Below are 25,094 nucleotides of genomic sequence, written 5' to 3'. Positions count from 1 at the left end.
CATAAAATAACACATTTAACCTGACTGATGCAGACAGCAGTGGATCGACAAAGTTCTCCTGGGTGCAATCATGTAAAATAACTCATTTTGCTTTTGTGCAAGAACGTGAATGTTTTATAAACTTTCAGTTAGAAAATGCTGTCTGAGGGCGCTTTCACACCACTAGTTCGATTATTTGATCCGCACCAGGCAATACAATTGTTATTATGTAACATATGACTCCAGTGTGGTCCGCTTTCACACCAACGAAAACGAAACGAACTAGAGTTTTTGGTTCGAATGGATCGGTTGGTGCGCACCAACTGCTGTTGGTGTGAAAGCGCCCTAACAGAGAGATAAATTGGCAAACATATTCTCAGGATTCAGATAAGCCTCTGTGGGCTTTACTGGCATTCTAGCATTACTCAGCTCTTGGTCAGAGCGTGTTGTCACTGGAAGAGTCATAGGTGCAAACTGACACAAGAATCAAACCAAAAATTGTTGAATTGTAGATTAGTTAAAAGATTTCAAAAGTTGATCTCCAACATTTAGCAATGACATTGTACAATTTAAAATCTCAATGTTTAACAGAGGAAACTGGTGTATTTAGCAATTCTAATGATTCAGTACGCCGCTAGGAAGTGCTTTGCCTGTCACCAGTTTGTGTGTCACATATAGAACAAAACAATGGCAGTTTTTTAGCAGCCGTGCTATGACGACCCACCCACACTGAGGAGGTATTATGAAGTAATAGAAAATGATGTGCCTGATACCAAACTGAGTAGAGACGAGTAGTGCTAGAGCTGTATCATAGAATGGAAAAGCGCCATAAGGGTCCCAACTGGGTTTGCCCATTCTGCAAGGATTGAAGATGGCATCTTTCAAATTATGGAAAACACAGATCATATTGTCACCCCAAATATAAACCTTATGGAGTCCACATGGACATGCTGGCTGGGTGTGGCTCAAGTTGGCAGCCATGTTTTCAATGAGTGAGCCTCCAAGACCACGGTCAAACACTCAGCACAGACAGGGCTGACTTTAAGTCACTACCTTACATACAACCACACTTTCTTTCCTTGAATGTCAAATAAATGGTTTCAATTTCAATCTATAATCACAATTCTGTGGAGTTTGTATATTGTGCAGTATATCAAACTTTTTGCTGTGATATAAATATATTATACATAATGATGCCTCTTCACAAATGAAGTTCCTAATGGATTGTAATAGCATTGGACTGGATTTGAAAATGTCCTCCCATTTAACAGAGAGGAATCCTTCTGCATGCAGAAGAAGGAATGAATAGATTGGCACTCTCCTCTCTCGTCACGCTCTTTTCCTCTCCACTGGAATGAGTAATTGATGAAGCAGAGGAAATGAGTATTGGAAGAAGAGACAGCAGGCTCTTTTAAGTGCTTCCAAATCAATGTGTCCACAGAAACAGACATGGGAAGCGCGTGAAGAATCTACACATGAGTGCAGCTAATAGAGCATTTAGCCGAACTGGGCTTACAATGGACATAATGCATCCAAACTTGAACTTTATGATGTACAAACAAATAGAAGCAAAGAAGGTACAGAGAGAATTATCAGGCGGACTCTGTCCTTTGGCCTACACACACGCGCACACACACACACAAACACTATATATAAAGGGCAGGGCCCGCTGAACAGTGTGTCTCAGTGTGAAAAGCTAAACCTAAAGGCAAACTTCTTCCTCCACTCACATCCAAAATGCCTGTAGACTACAACGGTCGTTGGGAGATGGTGAGCAATGAGAACTTTGAGGACGTCATGAAAGCCCTTGGTGAGTTGAACACGACCATCTAATGCTTTAAAAGGGGAGAGTGTACCTTGTGTAACTACATGTATCACTTACAACAGGGATCAATAATAAGGGATAATCTAGGTGGAGGATGACCGGGAGTGTGAGAGAGGAGGAGTGCGACTGATGGAGAAAAATTGCATTAGAGGTTAACGAAAGATGGAAGAATGCTTCATTTTCTCATCAAGCTGCTATCAGGCCAAGTTAACCTTCATGCTCTCTTATCATGCCAAATAAGTATTGAATCACACCTTGACCCACTTCATTCAGTGAAAGATAAAGACAGCCTGGATCAGGTAGTGGCCCCAGGCTTCTGGACTTCTCTGCCTTTTTGGTTTTGTTGTTCATGGTCAGCCCCAGAAACACTTTCATTATTCATGACTCTGTCTGCAATTCATAAAACAACCGTGCAGCACTAATTTCTCATTTCCATTTAGTACATGGGGAAAATTCCATCCTCATTGAAAGGGGTCAAATACAACATTTAGATGGTTAAATGTGAGGGCCGTATGATGAAAAAAAAAATTAATCTTGGTGCAAATGAATATGTAAAAAGACAGGGTTGTTGGATCTTTTAGGCAGATCATGAAAGTGGTGTTTGTGGTTGTGTGTTCATGGTGCCAACACACCAAAGCAGCAAAAAGCATAAGCCTAAATTGCGTGACATGCTCCACTGTGCAAACTTGGACATCTACATTCTGTGTTTGCAGACATTGATTTTGCCACCAGAAAGATTGCTACCCATCTGCATCAGACCAAAATCATTGTCCAGGACGGAGACAAGTTTGAAACAAAGACACTGAGCACCTTCAGAAACTACGAGGTCAACTTCACGGTGGGACAGGAGTTTGAGGAGCAAACGAAGGCCCTGGACAACAGGAAAGTCATGGTGGGACTATTTTCTTGTCTTTTTAGGGACAAAATACAGGAGGTTCTCTGGATGATGACAGCCAGAAAAATGCATGTATGTAGGTCTTGATTGTTTTTTGTGTGTTTGACATAACAGACACTGGTGAACTGGGATGGAGACAAGCTGGTGTGTGTTCAGAAGGGGGAGAAGGAAAACCGTGGCTGGAAACAGTGGATCGAGGGAGACATGCTACACCTGGTGAGAGAGAGAGCGAGAGAAAGAGAGGCACATTAACAAGCAACACAGCAATATTAGACCCAGAAAAGTTAACTTCCCCAGCCTGCAGTTTGATCAGACTAATGAGTCTCTTTTATTGTCAATAACAATAAAAGTTAATGAATCACTGTGTGAAGAAACAGAGCCTGATTATGCAACTGAGAGTAACATGTGGAATTGTGTCTAAAGGTCTGCGTCTCCTCTTTCAGGAACTCACTGCACTCGACAAAGTCTGCCACCAAGTGTTCAAGAAGGCACAATAACATGGAAACAAAGCTCACCTGCACCTAACTGTCTATTTATACTGTAACCGTGTAGACTTGTATTAAACAACTGACTTTTTCTCTTATATGAAAATTGTGACTTTACTTGTACAAAATTCTTCAGGCAATGATGTGGCTTGAAGTCTAAGATCTCCAAAATCCTTAAATGTTAACTAGGGAAGGGGTCTGCAACCTGTGGCTCTAGACACACATGTGCTCCCTGTAGGTAGACAAATTAATAAATTAAAGTAAAATATGCAGCATATCCTACAGCATAGTCTACATCAAAAGTAATATTAATATTAAACCATACCAAACCTGACAATCTTGGATTTAAAATATGGGAAGCCATTGCCAACACTTAATTAAGGTAATGTGTACCTGAACTACATACATTCCAAATATTGTTTTATTTATTTCAAAATGGGTTACTTTTTATTTTATTAATTTTCCACAAACAATGGAAGGACTCACATACAGTATGTCTACACAGTCCTGTGTCCGGTGTTTTCTTCTTCTTCATTTATTTATGTGTTTGGTGTTTCCCTTTGTTAACAGGTAAAAATAGCAATGGAATGTGAGTTTTATTTTTGTAATTCTTAAATGTAATAATTGCAACACTTAAGTTATTAATACATAGTGTTAAGGGATCCCCAATAGTGGCAATAATTTGATTGATAAAAATAAAATAAAATAAATATTTGTAATCTTTTTAATATTTAAAAAAAGAAAAAAAAAAATATATATATATATAGTAATTAATTTTAGATCTGGACACCACCCTGAAAACAGGGAAAATAAAATCAATCTAAGCATTTAAACTCAGTCTAAATAATCACTCTAATTGACTATAATATCAACGATATCCCAATTGAACAGTATTGAATATCTTACAGTAAGTGAATAAAAGTTTCACTGTATTAAATCAACTAATAATAAATTAATTAAACAATTTTATTCCCTGAAGTTAAATAACAAAAAGTGAATTGGATGATCTAAGTTCATGATCATGAATGCCTAATGCAAATGTAGTTATTTGAATCAATAAGCTATATACAACATAAACACCAGTGTGTGTGTGTGTGTGTGTGTGTGTGTGTGTGTGTGTGTGTGTGTGTGTGTGTGTGTGTGTGTGTGTGTGTGTTCATTCATGAATGAAAAAAAGACAGTGAGTGAATGAATGAGTACAGGATTAAATAGTGGGCAGACACACAGAGTGTTCTGTGAATGAAAGAAAAGATCAGAGTCATTTTATTAATAAGGGAATGTGTGTGTTAAACTGCTGAACATAGCTCATTAAACAAACCTCATGCTTAGATATAGATGCTATTATTTTGATATTATTGTGCACAATGGACGATGTCGCTGTGCAGAGGAATGAATCAGAAGTAGAAGAAGTAGTTGAAGAACTGAGAGGTGTAATGCTGCCCTCTACAGTTCAAAGATCTTAATTACAGTTGTTCGCCAGTTGGATGGGCACAGATGTCTCCATGGACACTCCAAGTTACACTATTGCATGTTATGAAATGTTTTATGTTTATGACATTTCACATCAAGATAAGTTTCATGTCACCATCTAATACACAATAACAATACAATACTTCGATATTATTAAAAAAAACAAAAAAAAACACACTGGGTTATAATGTTGCATACATATGGGTCAAAATCCATGCCACCTTCATTTGCATGTAGTCTAAAAAACGTTGCTTCTGGTCTCAAGTATAGGTAAACATGAGTTTATAATTCTGCTAACTTTTCAAAAGTTAGCAGAATTTTGAAAAGTTTGCGTCTGTTTTTTTCCACCGACTTCTCAACTGGAACATGGTGAACTTGGTTGGAGTCCCAGTTCCAACTTCCGATGCAAATGGAATGCAGCAGACATCCATTAGTGCATTTTACAAAAACACTTTAAAAACACCAGAACTATCTGTTAATGTCATCTTTGGTGTGGAATAACACAAAATCAATAACGGTAACGTTTTGAGTAGTTTTTTTTCTTAACATGGTAAAGTCATTGTTTTTATCTGCTGTTTATTTTATTTTTTATTTTTTTATTTTTTGCAGCGCAGTACTAGAGAACAGGTTGAACTTGTTCTGCCGCTTCAACAGGAAGCGCTGCAGGATGTTCAGGATCCACGTCGCCAGACTCTCAGCTGCGTCATGTTGGACAGTGACAGGGAGGTGTAAACCGGATAACGCTGATTTTTACCCTTCAAAATAAGTGTCCGATTTCAAAATATGAAAGTAAATGAGATTTTGGGAAACACTTAGATATACACAGCAACACGCGTACATGCATTATACATTCTAAAATATAAATCAAGCTAGGTGTAGTTGAGATTTGACTTAAAAACAAATCTCCAGGTGCAGTGTTGAATGTAAAGTCCTGTGTAATTTCAAGTAGTCACACATAGAGAGAACTTCCTTTTCTTTCAGATAATAGACTAAAATGCGAATATATAAAATGAGAGATGAAGTAAATTTGTAAAACATTTGTAAAATAAATGAAACGGAGCCAGATATTTAAATTACATTTTAATGAAAAACGAAGCTGGGCGAAGTCCTCTGGGATTTATTGTGAAAATCCAAACCGGAAAAACACATTGTTTCTACAATTGCTTGCTTTCTTGATCACCAAAGTTTCTTCAACTGAGATTGAGCTGAGCAGCCTGACCGGGCAGCACAGAGGCCGGCCACTTTACTGGACGACACCTACAGAGCCAACATGGTAGGCAGAACAAGTTCACTTTATGTTTATTTTTGTTATTGTTGTTGTCTAATTATCGTATGTCTTTCAACTCCACTCATGTAGTAAGTGAAAACGTTTTTTTTTTCAAGCAGCATCCATGTGCAACAGCAGCAAGTTATTTTTTGTTTGTTTTTGTTTTTAACAGTAGCCTTTGACAATCTGTGGTGAGTCGTAGATAAATGAAACATCACTGCATAATACGTCTTGATGGGAGAACACAATCAGTGTGGAGCAATGTGGTGTATGCATATCAACTGTGGAACAGACACGCCCCTTTTGTAAACATCCCCAAAACCCATTATAAAAGAGCATGTTATTGCACACAATGTCATCCTACAGAATATTGAATATTTATGAATAGAATATAACGTTTTTTTTAAGGTAACAAGTGGTGCTCCATTTGTTTACATTAGAGTCATAAACTTACAAACCATAAAATCACTGCTACTTTTACTGATAATAACACTTGTTGGATTTCTTTCACAGTAAATCAGTTGTGCACATACCGTAGCATTGTATGTAGACATGTGCGCTGCTTATTGTATATGTAGAGTGACTGGTATTCCTAACAATAGCTAGCCCAGGGTCAGAATTCAGAATTTGCTTTTCTGACTTCTCTACTGGAACATGGTCAACTCGGGTGGGTGACGTCAGTCCCAATTCTGGCTTCAGATGTTAATGGAACACATCATACAAAAGTGAAATTATGCTGGATGGATTTCCACCTGCAGAGCCAATAGGACGGTTTGAATCATGCCCCTGTCCTGCTTCTTCATTAGCATTTAATGCAAGAAAACTGTGCTAGAAAATATGTTCAGTCCTACAAGTTAACTTGTAGTGGCGCATTTCCACCAGCTCTACTCGCCTCGGCACGGTTTGGTTGCATTTCAAGTACTAAAAAGTACCTATTCAACTTCGTTTTACACACACACACACACACACACACACACACACACGCAAACACGCACGCACGCACGCACACATACACACACACATACACGCACACACAAACAAGTGATTAGTGACTTGTAAAGCAGTTGTTTTCAGTGTAAGTTAATTACAAATATTTGTTTCCCTCGTAGTTGTTGGAGATTAACCCACATTTTTAGGATTGTTCACTAGTTTTAACTGATCTAAAGTTCAGCACTGTTGATCCTGGTGTAGGACGTCTCTTCCTGTGACGGCACTCTGGCCAATCGGTAGCCGGCAGTCTGGCGACGTCAAGCATAGTACACTCTTTGAAATAAGGGTTCCAAAATGGTCCTTCTACAAGGGCTAAGGTTCTACCTGGAACCATTTGCTTCTGAAAAACCCTTTCCCGAAGAACCGGTTTTTCAAGGGTTCTTGGTTCTTGGCATTGTTCAGTTTGATTCTATTGTTTCTCGTTGGGATCATGACTTTTCCAGTGCAGAGACTCTGACCATTAAGTGGCCGGCACTCTGTCAACGTCACACTATCGGTAATGGAAATTTAAAAAAAAAAGAAAAAAAAAGTGCAGAGTTGGGCTGTGCCAAGTCGAGCCATACCGGCCAGGACTAGGTAGTGGAAAAGTGCCAATGGGACAAAAAAAGCCAGGTACACCACATACAGGTCGCCTATCCATGGCAGGGCCACACACAGGTACAACAACCATTCACTCTCACATTCATACCTACAGTCAATTTAGAGTAACTGCATGTTTTGGACAAACTCAGGGAGAACATGTTAACTCCATGCACAAGGGCTTCGGTTGTGGTGTAGCGATGATAAAGGGTTATGTGTTGTTTTGGGAGGTTTGAAGACATTTTCTGAAACGATGTCATGTTTACGGGAAACTTCTTAACTTTTTAAGTGATTGTATGTTGGGGGGGGGGGGGGGGGCTCTCAGCTCTCAGCTTTATCTGCCCTGTTTAACCCCCCTTGTTCAGTTTAATCTTCTTGTTTTTTTGGTTCCTTTCTCTCCTTTTCTCTCATTCTTCACCTCAGCCTCAGCGGATGGACATAAAGCGGAAGCTGACATCTCGATCAGACCGGGTGAAGAGTGTGGAATTGCACCCCTCTGAGCCATGGTTGTTGATCAGCCTTTACAGTGGCAGCCTGGTGGTCTTGAACCATGAGACACAGGTCAGACTCACACTATGAAGTGCTTCATTAGTCACTCACACAATCATACCATTGATAACCTTTTTGTTTTTCCTTTTCTGTATGTAGATGATGGTGAAAACATTTGAGGTGTGTGACCTGCCTGTCAGAGTGGCCCGGTTTGTAATCAGGAAAAACTGGGTAGTTGCTGGATCAGTAAGTACTTGATTCCCACTGGAAGTACATTTCAAGTCATTTTTAGTCAATCATAGTGCATCTTGATTAGGACTGGGCAAGACATCGATATTATATATCTGTATTGTGACATGAGACAAGATAAAACATATTATGGATACTGTCATATTGTGATCATGTATCTGACTTTTCCTGGTTTTAAAGGCTTTTACATTGATAATCATAATGTGTATTATATTTAATAAAGTTGTGAAATTCACAAAAACTAACCCCTGAAATATTATGAATTACATTTTGCATATATTGACACATTCTAGAATTCAAAATTCTATTTCAAACAGTCAGTTAATAACACTTTAATTTTAAGCCCATTTATTTGTGCTATAACAGAATTTGACCATATATATAGTCAATTTCATTGTTTCTGACCAGGTATTATCTGAAATGAAAGGTAATATGTATATTTTAAATATTTTTTTTTATCATGAAATACATGAGAAGTCCTTTGAGAAGCACAAACATCTTAATAGGAAACATTTTTAAGATTTAGCGACTTCACAGACCCCCGGTGCCTTTTTTAAATTTATTAAAAAAACGACCAGTGACAAATCTACTGACTTTCTGAGCAGCGTGTTCTTTAAAACGTCGAACGCATGCGCAGTGTGTGAAATGGATGAATCTTCTGCTCAACAGATAATGTCTGGGGCCCTTGTGACGTATTTTTGAGAGTTATGTGACAGCTGCAGATTCGTACTCATAACTGTGGATTCATATTTATTTAAAGTCGGAACTGCTTCTGTTCATCTTCTGTTCATCTTCTGTTCAAGTGTGGAAAAATCGACAGTGACTCCGCCCCCTCCTACACCACATGATCACATTATTTCCCATGGAAACACATTTTCACTCTCATACACCAGTCCTTGGAAAAAAGCTCAAAGTTACACAGGAGCTTCTGGTCAACTGCTGCTTTGTTTGGCAAGTTTGTGTCACTTTGTGTCACAAATCAAAGCATCAAAGCATTTTAAACACTAATCACAAAAAAAACATTTGAACTGACTGATAGAGGCAGCAGTGGATCAACAAAACCCTTGTGCTGTGCTGTGATTTAAAATCATAGATCATCATAGATGAACTTTGACATTTTTAGGCACATACTGTATGTTTATCAATCTCTTTGTCGCTCCCCAGGATGATTATCACATTCGAGTGTTTAATTATAACACTTTTGAGAGAGTTCACATGTTCGAGGCTCACGCTGACTACATCCGCACCATCGCTGTCCACCCTACGCAACCCTACATCCTCTCTGGCAGTGGTAGGAAACAAACACATCGATCACCTAAGCACACGTGTCATATACAGAGGATCTAAAACTCAGTATTTGACTTTATACCTGAAGCTAAACATTCATTGTGAGTTTTTGTGTGTTTTAAGATGACATGTTGATCAAGCTGTGGGACTGGGACAGGAAGTGGGTATGTTGTCAGGTGTTTGAGGGACACAGCCACTATGTTATGCAGGTCATCTTCAACCCCAAAGACAACAACCAGTTTGCAAGTGCCTCTCTGGACAGAACTGTCAAGGTAAACACATATTTTACACACACACACATGCACACACGCACACTATACATGTTAAATATTGAGATTTTAGAAATGTCCTTGTTAAATGTTGGAGATTAACACATATTTTCAGGATTTTTGAGTCGTTTTAACTGATCTACAGTTCACCATTGTTTAGTTTGATTCTTGTGTCAGACATCCCACTCATGACTCAATGACACTCTCTGACCAATCAGACAGTCTGTTGACGTCACATTTTAGAATCGGCTCAGCTCACTGGGAACCTCGCCGGTAGGTAGGTATTAAAAGGTACCAGGTAATATTCCTAATGGAAATGCAAAAAAAAACAAAAAAAACAAAGTAGAGTCAAGCTATGCCGAGTCGTGCTAGAACTGTATAGTGGAACAGTGCTATTCTAATCTTAAACCATTACTACTACTGGCCTAGCCCCAACCCTAATCCTAATCCCTAATCATATCGACATAACAGTATAGATACACGTATTATGTGTGAACCCTAAAAAAGCAGAAAACAGGTTAGATTAAAGATATGCAAAGTTTAGTGCAGATTATAGTTGATAATGATTTAGCTGGTATATGGTGGTCTGAGAAAGGGACCTGAAGCCAGTCAGAGGCACTGAGTCCAGAGAACTGAGCAGAGGGAGAGGAGGGCTGAGGGACATGTAGTCCCAACACAGAGCCGGCAAGGTGCAGGGATAAGGCAGGTGGGAGTCCAAAATACACAAATCTCCATAAGGATGACAAATCCCCATAGTGAGACTGTAAACAGATTTAGGTCCCCACATCAGCCAAATGTTCCACTCCTTCACAATGTCCTCATTCCCCTGGTTTGTATGTGTGCACACTTACACACACACACACACACACACACACACACACACACACACACACACACACACACCAATTTATCACAGGACACAAACAGAAGACAATGTAGTGTTGTTCATCCGGTTTGAATAAATAAGTAAGTAACAATAAACAGGGATGGGTAGTCAAATGTACTGTACATGGATTACAAGGATTGTCTTCTCTACTGCTACTTTATACATGTTTTTTATTCACTACTCACAAAACAGTCATGAATTACAGTCCTTGGTTATTTTCACTTATTATTTCACTTATGTCTACACCACATGCTGCAGGTGTGGCAGTTGGGCTCCATGACTCCTAACTTTACTCTGGAGGGCCATGGGAAGGGAGTGAACTGTCTTGATTACTACAGTGGGGGAGACAAGCCCTACCTCATATCTGGTGCTGATGATTGCCTTGTTAAAATCTGGGATTATCAGGTATACACACACACACACACACACACACACACACACACACACACACACACACACACACACACACACACACACACACACACAGTTTTTGTGCAGGACACTGCACTTCCATAAATTGACTTCCTTTCATTTGGACGCCCTTGCTCGACTTTATCTTTCTCCTGAAAAAAATAGTTGGCACACCACCACTTTTTTATTTATTTATTTTACTTTTAAATGTGACCAGCATTGCATGGCTTGTTTTTCAGATTCACTGGCCGATTAGTTAATTAGGATTAACTTAAATGAAAACTTAAATTTAATTTCAGGAGTCTGCCTTTTGTAAGATTCTGTAGTTGGCGTTTAAGTATTGGTAAAAAAAATTGTCTTAGTATAACACATAATACCCATAATTTCAAATTTCCTGTCAACTTTTAACATTTCTATTTTTTGCTGCTGCCCTAGAGACCCTTCCAACAGGCTTAGCAGGTTTTCTGGTATTACCTGTATTGGTAATGGTAGATACTAGAGTTTGTGATTTCTGTATTGGAATTGGTATCCGGCACGTAAAAGGGGGTATCATACCATTCCTAATAGTGTGTATGTGTGTGTGTGTTTTTCTCTCCCCTCTCTCTCTGTGTTTGTGTGTCTTCATCTACTAGAACAAAACTTGTGTTCAGACACTGGAGGGTCACACCCAGAATGTGACATGCGTCAGCTTCCACCCTGAGCTGCCATTCATCCTCACTGGTGCTGAGGACGGTGGGTTGTGAAAACTACACAGAAACACGGTCAGGTTTCCATGACTTCAGCGGACATTACATTGACTTTCATTCATTTCCTGAAGACCTTATCCATAACTACAAATGGCCTAAGCCTAATATCATTCTAACTATGCAACACGTCTTCACCTTAAAATGTAACCATTTATGTTATGGGGACTTGATTTCCCATAATGTCCCCAAGTTCCCATAATGTGTCTGTAAACAGATTTAGGTCCCTACAACGTCAGTAATACCAGGACAACACACACACAGATAATGTGCTATAATGAGTATAGCAGCTTCATTCACTTTGAGCTCTGTGTTTTGTCAGGCACTGTCAGAGTGTGGCACGCCAACACATACAGACTGGAAAACACACTCATCTATGGCATGGAGAGAGTTTGGTGTATATGTGGCCAACCTGGCTCCAACAATGTGGCGTTGGGCTACGATGAAGGCAGCACCTTAATCAAGGTATACTGTTCTATTTCTCAGAGGGTTATCTCAATATTCTATACATTTCCATGGACTGCTGTACGATGTGTCATACAACCTCATACAACCACACAAAACATTCCTTTTATTTCATTTTTATGCAGTTAAGAGGGATAATCTTTACAACTTTTCAGTTCTAGGCCCTTGTAATGGGCTCCTGAGAACCACTGGATTAATTAACACATTAAGTTAAACTGTAATTTTTAAACTGTAACAACTGCACTTCAGGTTAACGCCCGCAAATCTCCTGAGAAAAGAGAGTGTATAATAACCCCATTTATGTTGTACATAATAAAGCAGATTTCATTGTGTAAGCCGAAACAATATTTTTATATTTTGTCAACCCGTGTTCCCACTTCCTCTGTCTGTCTCAGATGGGTCGGGACGAGCCGGCCATGTCCATGGACTCCACTGGGAAGATCCTGTGGGCACGGCATTCTGAAGTGCAGCTGGCCAATCTCAAGACCATGGCAGAGTTTGAGATCAGGGATGGAGAGAAGCTGTCACTGGGTGTGAAAGACATGGGCAGCTGTGAGATTTACCCACAGACTCTCCAGCACAGCCCCAACGGCAGGTGAGACACAAGCAATATATACATATATATGTATATATATATAGAAAGGATCAGCGGTTGTATGATATACGCACATTGCAAGCAGTAGCCATGTTTACATGAACACGAATAATCAGAATAAAAGGAATAAAAGTTCAGATATAAATGGAACAGCATAAATGTGTAATTAATGGCATAACAAAGTCTTTCCTGATCACTTCCAGAACAGAAATTGAGTGATCTGAGTCCAAATTTGTTGTTGATGTGCAGTGGTCATTTTTGAGGTGTTTATCAATCTTAAACATCACAAGTTGTGCACTGTTGTGCACATGTGTCTTTTGTGTACTTGCAGGTTTGTTGTGGTGTGTGGAGACGGAGAGTACATCATCTACACTGCTGTGGCGCTGAGGAACAAGAGCTTCGGTTCCGCTCAGGAGTTCGTCTGGGCTTATGACTCCTCACAGTAAGCCAGAGACACTTTAAAGTAGCACTAATAATCTGGTATACCAGGAATTTCTCTTTATTATTCTCAATAGTTATTGGCCATCACTAAGAAAAAAATAACAAAAGCATTTGTTTACTGCTTTAGGACCCTGTCATAAACATTGACCTTGTCAGGACCAGTAGCCCTCATGGAGATCAAAATCTGGTCCTAATGATGCAGAACCTAATTTCTGAGACACTGGTTTAATTTTAGGGCTAAGGTTAAGGTTAAGCATTAACAGGTTATGGGGAAGGTTAGGATTAAGGTGTTATTTTGGCTGTCAAAATGAATGGAAGTCAATGCAGTGTCCTAAGAAGAGAAGATGTGCAAACCTGTGTCAGTCTGTGTGTGTGTTCCAGGTACATGGGACATTTTTACATTTCAAGTTGAAGACATGTTTTATGGTTAGTATGAGGTGAAGGTGAGGTTAAGGTTGGGGTTAGGCCAGTAGTAGTTATGGTCAAGAGTTAGGGTTCGTCTCCAGGAAATTAATCTAAGTCAGTGTAGTGTCAGTAATCCCCCAATGTTGGTGGTCAGCCATCGTTAAAAACCAAGAAGAAGAAGAAGTAAGTCAATGTAAAGTCCTCTGAGATAATGGAAACCAGACTGTTTGTGTGTGTGTGTGTGTGTGTGTGTGTGTGTGTGTGTGTGTGTCTGTCTGTGTGACAGTGTGGTGTTTGGCCAAAGTCCACAGGGGGCAATACAGGCTCCATACAGGAGCTTTAATGAGTCCAAAATTGACTTTACTATATGTTTATATAACTACCTTTGTTGTCCTCAGCTATATTTAACTATATGAATTACATTTCTAGATATGCCATAAAGGATGGAAACAGTACAGTCAAAATCTTTAAGAACTTTAAAGAGAAGAAGGCTTTTAAACCACACCTTGGTGCTGAAGGTGAGTTTATTTTTTTCCAGTTGTGTTTGTTGATCTGACAATTATCCGTGGACGCATACATACAACGCCTTCCGTGGTCCCACAGGTATCTTTGGTGGCTTCTTACTAGGAGTGAGGTCCACCAACAGCTTAGTCTTCTATGACTGGGAGAGTGGTGACCTCGTCCGCCGCATTGAGATCCAACCCAAACATGTGAGTCATATTCTTACGGCTGATAATATGTACATCACTCCAACGCTCTTATAAACGTTTGCCTTCCTGTCGCTAGATCATCTGGTCCGACTCTGGAGAGCTGGTGTGTATCGCCGCAGACCAGTCTTTCTTTGTGCTTCGCTATCTGCCAGAGAGGGTGGCAACAGCCCTGGAGTCCAAGGAAGAAATGACTGATGATGGCCTAGAGGACGCCTTTGAGGTCAGATTCCTAAAGTATTGTATTTCCTGAAAAAAGACAGGTAGTATGTTGGGCAATGGTTCATTAACAATAATGATTGCAATATAAAGTTTCCATCGAATGGAATGGTTTGGTTTGGTACATATGTGTTTGCGTTTTCATTATGAAGAGCACCAAAATAACCAGCCCATACCATTCCATTTTTTTGTCACCCTTCCCTTGGGGTACCAGAGAGAGTACAATGGTATGGTATGGTCTAGCTCCACCCACAATAGTGAGCTGATTGGTAAAAGAAAAAACATCACTCCCTTGCGACCGGTGTTTCTTCAATGAAGTCTATTCTCATACAAACCTTAACGTCTTGTTTAGATAAAGAGCAGGAAAAAAAGCTGCTGGATGCCCTCCATCGTGGTCTTTTTGATGTCGTCGCTCATTGTTGTCACGCCGTTACTTATCGGGCACAGTTCACACACTGTCTACCAAGTAAAGATACTGTTCTCAGTTGACACAAGCCTGGCTCAGAGCTTTACCATTTCCAACCATACTGTACTGTACCAAAATAAACTGTACCATGATGGAAACTGCATAATTTACTTCAAAACAGAGGTTCAATTTATATGTATTATATTTAGAAAGTTTTACATCCTGGTTTGTATTATTTCCAACATTGGTAGATGAAGTCCTCCAACATTATACTTGAAAGTACAGATAAAAGTAATGACAAAAATAAGTAAAAGTAACACATTAGCTTTCCTACTTAGTAAAAAATGCCTCAGTCTACCCATGCCTCTGGTGAGCTTGCAGGGCTTTCCGGACAAATGTAGGACCATATTTCGACCACTGTCCTCCATGTCCAACATTTGTTTTCGTGTATCACTGCCTCACTCATGTTGAGGAGAACTTGAGTTTCACATGACTCATGTCTCAGAGGTTCATAAGCCTTAAATGTGCCGCTATCTTGCTTTACTAGCACAGCTGTTATGCTTTACCATTACCTCTGTCAGTTGGGATGTAAAACACTCTGTGTCTGCACAGACAAACAAAAAACAAAACACTGCTATATTGAGGAACACAACACAGGCTTAATCAGCATTACTGTATGTGTGAACTAATTTGATATTGGTTTGAATGTTTGTATGGTTATATGTACCAAACATTTGTTTATATTTAAAAGTGACACACTACAGCCTCAAATGTACTTGAAGTATTAATAATAATCAAGTATAAATAGTATTAATTAAGTAAAAGTATGTAACAGTTTTTAACTGTGCCTACTGTATGTTTTTCATGGCAAATAATAGTTAAGGGTTGATGCTCCTGACCATTTTGCTCATAATTTTGTTCTAGAAATTGAAAAAAACAAAAAAACATGCAGCACTTGTCTACTGCATTGTAGAAATACAGTGGATTTGTTAATACAACCAGTGGAGTAAATGCAAAGTACAGATACATAAGCCCTGTGTTGTTGGTCACTGCTTTCCATTTATTATTTACATCTTTCGTGTCCTGGTTTGTTGACTAGGTGCTGGGGGAGGTGCCAGATCGGGTAAAGACAGGAGTATGGGTGGGAGACTGCTTCATATACACCAACTCTGTGAAAAGGCTCAACTATTATGTTGGAGGAGAGATCATCACCATTGGTCACCTGGACAGGTATTTTTGCATTAATAACATTATTAGATGCAGGAGCAAACACATGTTGGTTTATTCAAGAGTTTGACAGAAAAAAAACATCATCAGCATGGCTGCCAAAAATGACAGTATTGAAATGATACTATTATTATTAAGTTGTGATTAAAATCAGCATCCCAGGCTCCTCCCGTCTTTAATAATGCTGGAACTGCTTCTTCGTCACCTTTCACTCCGCTCCATTGCCCCAGCTCTTTACCTCCTCTCCCTCTCTCAGCCCACTTCTTGCTGATTATGATCATAGCCGAACTGTCTAGGTATCGCGGGTGCTAGCGGTTTCAAACGTGTCAGAGGATGGATGTTATTCGCACCAAATGCTTAGCGCGAGCTCAGCCCATGGATGTATTGACTCAACCAGAGACAGTTCGATACTGTACTCCTCACACTCTCTGCAGGCATAACTTATCGATCATGAGTGGCTTTTCTCAGGCTCAACAGATTGGATCACAGATAAACTCAGCTGTCAGATATATTCAGAGCCGTTTTTTAATTGTGATGTGTACTACAGCGTGAGAAATCGGAGGTGTGGCGTGAGAGCCTTTGAAGCCAATCAAATGCATGAGTCTCACGGCCAATCCGTGAGAGTTGGCAGCTCTGATATATACAGTACATGACAGTTTCTAAATGTAATCAGGCTGTTTGCGAATCATGTTTTCTTTGTTATGTTTTTGTTTCTTTGGTCTCCATGTACCCCTTCCATTACTCCCTTACCCCTGCGGGTACAAGTACCCCAGTTTGGAAATCACTGATTTACTCTAAGGCTCTCAATCGCCTTTGTTTCTCAAGTGGTCCACCTTTTTTTTGCCAACCACATCTCCCCTGTGATTTAGAAATGCCATGAACTATTCTCAAAGACGCTACCTGTTTTTTTTATGGTGCAGGGTCATGTATCTTCTCGGTTATATCCCCTCTGACAACCGTCTTTACCTTGGAGACAAGAACCTGAGCATTGTCAGCTACTACTTGCTGCTTTCTGTGCTGGAATACCAGACTGCTGTCATGAGAAGGGACTTCAGCCATGCTAGCAAGATTCTACCCTCAATCCCCAAGGAGCAGAGGACCAGGGTAGCCAACTTCTTGGAGAAACAGGTGTGTTTTCATTCAAAATGTTGCCTCTCGGAAGTCCTTTTCTGCTTGAAATGTGTCTGCGTGTGAGTGTGTGCGATGGGATGCAGTGTACATGCTTGATTGAATGACGTGTGTGGGTGTCCAGGTGGATCCTGGGAGCTGCATGGAGGTTCCAGTATAAGAGTGGAGTGCAGTGGACAAGCCAGACTGCCAGCAAACATTTTGTGCTTGTTTTTAATAAACATTTAATAGTTCATTTACCTTTAATAGTTAATGGTTTATTTAATGTGTTGCTGGTGGTTTCTTCAGAGTTGGGATAAGGGAATCTCATTATTCTTGTTATGATATGTGTTCCTCTTGGTCATGGTAGTTTACAAAGCAGAATAAATGAAATATCAACACGTGTTTGCCTGTGATGTGTAGGGTTTCAGACAGCAGGCTCTGGCCGTGACCACGGACCCAGAGCACAAGTTTGAACTTGCTGTGCAGCTGGGAGAGCTGGAGATCGCCTATGAGCTGGCTGAGGAGTTAGAGGTCAGAGCACACACACATTCATTCATTGTCTACCGCTTTATCCTCCACATAAGGGTCATGGGGGACACTGGAGCCAATCCCACCTGACGTAGGGTGAAAGGTGCAATGCACCCTGGATAGGTTAACAGTCCAGCATAGAGCCAACATATAGAGACGGACAATCATTTACTCTCCCATTCACACCTATGCTTACTTGAGAGTGTCTAATTCCTCTGCATATTTTTGGACTGTGGGAAGAAACCGGAAAACCCTGGAGAAAACCCCCACACACGTGTGGCCTTTAGTCAGGATATCTACAGTATAATATGCTGGATACTATTCTTCTTTTGGCTTCTTCCTTTAGGGGTCACCTCAGTGGATCATCTGACCATCTTGTCCTCTCCCTTTTGTCCTTTTCTGTTCCACTGACTGTCCTCATGCACCATGCAGTGCCACTGTCTCGAAGCCATACATCATAGCAGGTCTCACTACCGTAGACCTTCTCTTTCACTTTTGAAACCAGAAAAAGAAAACACAAAGCTATAATATTGTTTTCATTTACAGTGTATATGTACATCAAAAAGCTATTTCGGCAAGTAAATAACACACAACAGCCAGGGATTTGTCTATATACTTCCCTCACAAAATCCACACAGGACTGAGGTAGAAAAGGCTGCGTTTCTGCAATGCTGTCAATCAAAAACAGTTCCACCAATCATCACGTAGAAGCCCAGCATACGTGCCTGCCCACTGCTCAATTGACTCAGAGAGAAGCTGAGCTTCCGTGGAAATTATGTTTTTGCTCACAGCAGTGAAAAAAAGCTTATTCTGTGTCATCCCATAGAAAACAATTGAAGCTGAGCTTCAAGTACTTTTTCTGGGTATGAACCCACACTGCTGCTTGCTGAACTTCTTTCCTTAACTGAGCTTCAACTCTTTCCCCACATCATTGTGGTGTGGCTGATCAGCTTTATGAAGTTACCACAGTTCTTTAAAATCAGTATTTTCTTAATCACCAGGATTGTGTTAATCAATCTGGTAATAAGTCCACTGCTCTTTCTCCTAGACATCCCCATACCTCCACAGGTTTGTCATATGGACCAACTGCCTTTCAACTCTTCATCCTCTTCATAGCTGCCCTCACTTCCTCCTTACAAATATGCTGCACTTTCTGAGGTATTATCTCTCCTCCATCTATCCTCCCCCATCTCTCATTTTCTTTATCCATAAGCTCCTCAAAATACTAATTCCATCTTCTCAACACACTCTGTTCCCCTGTCAACACATTTCAATTTCTGTCCTTAATCACTCTATCCTGCTGCACATCCTTTCCACCTCTGTCTCTCTGTTTGTTGCACATCTACACTCCCAGTACTCAAACACCTACTTTTTCATCTATGATAGATCGGGATAATAAACAGATTCAATGTATTTCCTAACTAAGCTGCCTCCCAGTGTTTTGCTGTAGAGGGTCATGCTTGTCCTCCTGTGATAATCCTCTCTCCTGTTTCTTTGGCCCATTGGCATGTGTGCTTCAGTCTGAGCATAAATGGAGGCAGCTGGCAGAACAGGCTACTAAAAAGTGCCAGTTTAGCTTGGCCCAGAAATGTCTGCACAAAGCTCAAGATAATGGGGGATTATTGCTGCTGGCCACTGCCTCGGGCAACGCAGACATGGTGGGCAAACTGGCCGAGCGGGCAGAGAGGGACGGGGGGACCAACGTGGCCTTCATCACCTACTTCATGCAAGGACGGTGAGTGGATGGATAGAAAAAACAGATAGGAGTGTGTCTAAACATCTTTGTTTTTTGGATGTAATTATATTTTCCATCACCATATGTGTGTATCTGCCCAGATTGGACAAATGTCTGGACCTTCTCATCAAAACAGATCGGTTGCCAGAGGCTGCATTCCTGGCAAGAACATATCTGCCCAGCCAAGTGTCAAGGTAAAGTTATTTATCCTGGCTTTGTCTATGTGCATGCATTGTATACTGTATCTAACCATGTGATATACGACCCTGCCTTTATGCATCACTGCTGAGCTGTATACACTTTGTCTTTGTCCAGGGTGGTGGATCTGTGGAGGGAGAGTCTGTCCAAGGTCAACAAGAAGGCAGCAGGTGCTCTGGCTGACCCCACCCAGTATGGTAACCTATTCCCAGACTTCCAGCAAGCCCTACTGGCTGAGCAGTACCTGAAAGAAACTCACGTCGGGGTCAGACCTGCTGCAGAATACCCACTCATAATGGTCAGTGGAAGTCAAACAAACTGCATCATAAAGCTTACTATCATACTACCACACTTTAAATTGATAAACAATTATAAAGTTATTGAATTTAGACACGGCTACAAGCTTTAACAGGGTTTAGCCATGTAACCAGAAACTCACCTAATAAAATCTATGTTCTCTTAAGTCTACGATACCTTAACAAGATGGTCACCCCTGTATCTCAGCATTAGACAGCCTTTTTGTGTGAAGTTTATGTCGCTGTGTTTACTGCTAAATCCCCCACACCAAAGTCCATAGAGAAAATCTATAAATCTGTGATTTTGCATTATGGCATGCAGGAGCTGTTGATCCACTGCCACCTCCATCAGTAAGTTCAAATTATGTTTGGTGACTTCAATGTTTGAAATCCTTTGTTCAGATTAAGTGAAGTGGCTCAAATATACCAAACAAGGCAGCAGAAGACCAACACTTCCTGTGTCTCCATTTTTCTAAAATAAACAAAGACAGATTTTACCAACGGACTTTGGTGTAAGAGAGTAAGAGGTCGTCTATAGGCAAGATATTGTGACAAACATATTCTTAACAGGTCATACACTTAAGCTGGCATATGAGTTACGCCTTTTGCTGTGAGGCCAAGATCTGTTTTTCTTGGCGACAGCCATGTCTTCATTGACTACAGTGCCTTGCAAAAGTATTTACCTCCCTTAGGATTTTTCATGTTTTGTTGCTTCACAGCCTGGAATTAAAATGGATTGTCTGATGTGACTTTTTCTTTTTTTAAAGTAAACAAATAGGACAAAATAACAGAAAACTTCAACGTGCATAACTATTCACCTTTTGTGGCAATTACAGCCGCTTTGGATAAGTCTCTATGAGCTTGCCACATTTAGCCACTCTGACTTTTTCCCATTACTATTATTATTATAATTATTATTATTATTCCCCAAGGCAAAACTGCTCCAGCTCCTTCAAGTTGGATGGTTTCCACTGGTGGACAGCAGTCTTCAAGTCCCACCACAGATTAACAATTGGATTGAGGTCTGGGTTTGACTAGGCCATTCCAACATATTTAAATGTTTCCCCTTAAACCACTCGAGCGTTGCTTTAGAAGTATACTTAGTGTCATTGTCCTGCTGGTGATCTAAGAACCTCCGTCCCAGTCGCAGATCACTGGGGCCAAGGGGGTGAATTCTTTTGCAAGGCACATACAGTGTCACATATTTTATTAGGTGAGCTTGTGGTTGCGTGAACCCTGTTCACGGCTGGCAGCCATGTTGTCCCTGAGCCCTGGGCCACATGTAATTAGTTGGGGGTGGCATGTGTCCTGTCAGGTTTTAGCTTTAAAGTACTGATCCAATTCATGTTTGTGATCACATTTGTTTGTTTACTTTCCAGTCAAATGAGGACCGTAATGTGCGCGAGGAATGTGCTGATTTTGTGCCCAAAGAACAGGTCATTGAGTCAAAGGTGAGAACCAGCACAGGTGCATCTTTACATAACATCCTTTAAATGTTAAAATTTCCTATTTTTTTAAGAGTAAAGAAAGGTAAAGTTTCTTCTTAACTAGAACCAGGGTTACCACGGGTCCTTGAAATCCTTGAAAGTTTGTGAATATTTTTTGAAAGTTTTGTGAAAAAGCTAATAACATGATGCCTGGGAAATGCAAATTCCAAGATCTCTGGTTGACCAAAGAAAATCGTACAAGTTGCCCTTCTATCTTTAGCTGTGTCAGCATATTTGGTCTTTGAAAAGTCCTTGAATTTGATGTCATCCAAGGTGTGGGAACCCTGTAGAACAGAAAATGAAAACATTTTATTGAGTGATATAACAAAATGAAAACTGGAATTAAAGCGGAACTTTTCAAGTCTGGTCTGGCTTTTAGGCCTTTATCTCTACGGAACGCCTCCTTCCAGAGTATATATTTTTACGACACCACCATAAACATCTATCCATTCATTGTCTTTATCCTCACTGTCATTAAAACTCACCCGTCATGCTCCCCCCTCCCTTCCCCTCTCCTGACCATGTGGGTTTGTTTTCAAAGCAGCCAGCGAACACAAGCCGTGGAGCAATGTCCTAACTGGTCAGCATCTGTTTCGAATGCTTCTGTGTTTTTCATTTCTCTGCATTCAAAAAAAGCCGGTTCAATGTTTACTCATGTGTGACTCACTCGGTCAGACTGTCGTTTCCTCTTCCTCACTTCCTCCGACAACAGTTGTCTCTGCTTCTTTTTAAAAAAAATTTAAAAGTAATGCTATCACTGCTTTGAGGACTTAGGTCAGCAGCCCTGATCTTGCAAGGCTTGTTTTCCACTAACAGACAGTAAGGGAGTGGAAACAGCCCCCCAATCTCCCCACAGCAAGACATTTAACCATCACAATGACTCTGAAGCTGTTAAAGGTGCCATATGTAAGAATGTGGCCAAAAACAGTTACTACATTCAAATTCAAAATACCGAGGTCTTTTAGGTTTCGTTTTCTGGCGTAACTGGCAACCCGTGGTTGCTCAGCAGCTGAGACTCTACTGACTGCAATGATTGGTAGACGGCGGTAGGTGGCGCCACATGCCAAAACATGATTTCAAAACATAAACATGATTTGCAGTCTGCAAAATATTTTTTTTAACGCAAATATTTTGGCTGTACTGTTGTTGTTGGTGAGTTCAGTTTGTTATATGAACATTATTCCTGAGTCTCTGTGACATATTAGGAGGATTTTATGGCCAGTTGCTATTAGATTTATTATATACTGCACCTTTAAATTTGGATCCAAATCCTGCATAGTTTTGCTTTAAGTAATTGCTGCTGAATGAAACCTAAAACTTGAAAGAAATTAATCTGGTGTTTGTTTCAAAATAACTGTAGTTGCTTTAAAATTCACTCTTTTTGTTCTGTATACAGGACATGGTGGAAAGCATGAATGAAAGCTTGACAGCAGCAGATGACCCTGTTCGTCTTGACGCAGCTGCAGTTGAGGAGACGACTGATCCGGTTCCAACAACAGAAGAAGAGTCAGTTACAGCAGCAGCTTCACTTTTTCCTGTCACCACATTACAGCAGCATGTTGAACCAAACGAGTCTGAATCCTCTGAGGCAGCTGCATCAGCACCAGAGGAGGAAGACACCAGCGCTGAATTAGGGGATGTGTCAGTTTCTGTAGAGGAAGACATCTTGAAGGAGCCCGTCACACACTTTACCCCCACAGAGCCAGAGGTGGTACAATCAGCAGCTGAAAATGATGTCCGATCTTCAGTGGAGGAGGACATTCAAGTAATGTCTCCAGCTGCTGATGCTGTTCCTGCTGCCTGTGTTTCTGAAGCAGGTATTACTGAAACAACAGACGTCATCAGTCGAACAAGTGAGACCGTGACTACAAACACAGTAGAAGCCAAGGATGTTGTTGTTGACATTGAATTCACAGTCGATACAGATGCATCGGCATCAGGATCTGAAGCAGCTGCAGAAATGTCTGTTTATGATGAGCTGGAAAAAGGTTTAATCTCTTTCGATGGACCAGCCATCAATAATGCAGCACCAGCAGAAGAAGAAACTCCTGTTACTGAGGAACTTGTTTCGGAAACGGCAGCTTCTGCTGAATTGAGGGAGGAGCTTGTCTCCTTGGAAAAAACAGACACAGAGCTGGAAGAGCTTGATTGGTTTGCTCCTGATCCACTGCTAGACCCATTTGAAGAGGCAAAACCAGCGTTAGAGCCAGAACCAGCACAGGAAGAAGCAGAAGACAAGGGACAGTCCACAGGGAAGTCTGAGGAAGGTCCTATGTTACTGCAGCCTGAGCCTGAGGTTGTGTCACCAGCAGAAGCTCCTGCAGAGGGGGACGCAGCATCAGAGGACGTTGAAGACCCAGCAGAGGGATGCAAAGTGGATGTCATCCAGCAGGTAAATAACTTTTTGAAACAACTATATACAGTATACTCTTTTTATAAATAGATCTAAACTGCTGTTGATTAACATTTTCCACTGATAGGTCCTGGATGTGCTCGATCTGGACAGTTCGGACCTGGATGAAATTGACACCACAGATGTAAACCTTGACGAGGATTTGAGTGAATAGAAAAGAGAGACCAGCATTTAAAAATGTCTAGTGACCAAGCAACATAAAGTGTGATATTCTAGGACTGTGATGATGCCCCCACAGACAAAATTACTATTAATGAATAAGCATTTGCTTTTTTGGATGCAGTTGTCATATTTTTACTCATATCAGTAACAATATCAGTGAAGTAGTAAAACCACAAGAAATCAGGTTTAACTGCAGTCATAATTAAAAAGATGTTGAAAGGAAGCTCAGGTTTTTTAAAGCATGACTACATGAGGTACTGACACATGCTCCGTTCTATTTACATTGGAAGTTGGAAGTGGGAGTGACGTCACCCATGACGTCACCTCCGCGTTAACAGTGTACCAGTTGAGAAGTCAGAAAAAAAACATGGATGCAAACGTATCTTGGGTAATGTTTACAGTTAAAAGTGAAACGGTTCGATGTGTACGACTGATTTACTATGAAAAAAATAGGAAATTCCTGATGTGAGGAAGCAACTATCAGGTTTCTGTACCATATGTAGAATAAAGCTCAGGACAACAACATGCTATAATTCCAATGTTTATTACCCCATGACTGCAATCATACATGTTGGGGTTAGCATTGCATGTAGTGACAGATGACACAGTCTCAGCATTTATATCAAACACCACGATATTCAATATTCGATATGTGAGTATTACATCAAACTAGAAATTTGCCAGCAGGGACAGAAGGAAAACTAGATTTTAGCCACTTAAAGCAATCCTTACCATTCTTGCATGTCTCACACATTGATGTATTTTAAAATCTGGATAGAACACCGCCCCCTCTGCCTTGAATATCATTGTCATAGTGGCCACTGTGGGTACTGCAACAAAATATAATCATGGCCCAAAAAGCAATTGACCTCGAGA

At 40.5% G+C, this 25,094-nt stretch overlaps 2 protein-coding genes across 2 annotated transcripts; both read left to right on the top strand.

The window, feature by feature from the left end:
* Positions 1–1,716: 1,716 nt before the first annotated feature.
* On the top strand, positions 1,717–3,196 carry LOC310924831 (retinol-binding protein 2-like; the record flags this gene model as incomplete). Its single annotated transcript, XM_083886674.1, has 4 exons — positions 1,717–1,789; positions 2,518–2,696; positions 2,814–2,915; positions 3,143–3,196. The coding sequence occupies 4 exons, from the start codon at positions 1,717–1,719 to the stop codon at positions 3,194–3,196; spliced, it is 408 nt and encodes a 135-aa protein (XP_083742800.1).
* Positions 3,197–7,690: 4,494 nt separating this feature from the next.
* On the top strand, positions 7,691–24,210 carry LOC310924981 (coatomer subunit beta'-like; the record flags this gene model as incomplete). Its single annotated transcript, XM_083886847.1, has 22 exons — positions 7,691–7,720; positions 7,914–8,051; positions 8,139–8,225; positions 9,393–9,519; positions 9,639–9,787; positions 10,929–11,075; positions 11,714–11,813; positions 12,147–12,289; positions 12,685–12,884; positions 13,216–13,326; positions 14,160–14,248; positions 14,334–14,440; positions 14,517–14,660; positions 16,162–16,292; positions 17,210–17,417; positions 17,820–17,930; positions 19,448–19,662; positions 19,764–19,856; positions 19,978–20,158; positions 21,536–21,607; positions 23,040–24,035; positions 24,124–24,210. 22 exons carry the CDS (start codon positions 7,691–7,693, stop codon positions 24,208–24,210), a joined length of 3,666 nt encoding a protein of 1,221 aa, XP_083742973.1.
* Positions 24,211–25,094: the final 884 nt, after the last annotated feature.

The sequence above is a fragment of the Microchirus variegatus genome (assembly GCF_963457635.1).
Source record: "Microchirus variegatus genome assembly, chromosome: 3".
Classification (NCBI taxonomy): Eukaryota; Metazoa; Chordata; class Actinopteri; order Pleuronectiformes; family Soleidae; genus Microchirus; species Microchirus variegatus.
The sequence above is the reverse complement of the archived record's forward strand: the minus strand, read 5'-3'. Positions and strand labels throughout refer to the sequence as shown.